A 296-nucleotide genomic window follows, 5' to 3' on the forward strand; every position below is an offset into this window, starting at 1 on the left:
GTCCTGGGCCCACTCCAGCGGCAGCTTCTCGCACGCCTCCGCCTCCGGCTTCTCGTCTACCTCGAAGCCCTGGAAGATGCGGTGCTTCTCCCGCTCGCTGTCCTTCTTCACCAGCTGCACCCGCCTTTCCGTGCGCTCGATCCGCGCAAGGAGCTGCAACGCAGGGCGAGGGCTCACCTCGCGGGAGCGCTCCCGGGGGTGCGCCCCCCGCTCCCCCAGCCCTGGGCAGCTGCCTGCGTGGTGCCCTGCCTCGCACCATCCCTTCGGCTCCCACAGCACCCGCATCTTTGCCATCA

General features: G+C 69.9%; 1 protein-coding gene across 1 annotated transcript in view; it reads right to left on the bottom strand.

The window, feature by feature from the left end:
• MSL1 (male-specific lethal 1 homolog (Drosophila)) overlaps positions 1-285 on the bottom strand; it is a 2,346-nt gene extending 2,061 nt beyond the window's left edge. Inside the window, exon 1 of the mRNA XM_009324270.1 lies at positions 10-285. Within this exon, the coding sequence (XP_009322545.1) occupies positions 10-285 (276 nt within the window). The remainder of the gene's footprint in view (positions 1-9) is intronic.
• Positions 286-296: the final 11 nt, after the last annotated feature.

Source organism: Pygoscelis adeliae, unplaced genomic scaffold (assembly GCF_000699105.1).
Source record: "Pygoscelis adeliae isolate BGI_AS28 unplaced genomic scaffold, ASM69910v1 Scaffold835, whole genome shotgun sequence".
Lineage (NCBI taxonomy): Eukaryota > Metazoa > Chordata > Aves > Sphenisciformes > Spheniscidae > Pygoscelis > Pygoscelis adeliae.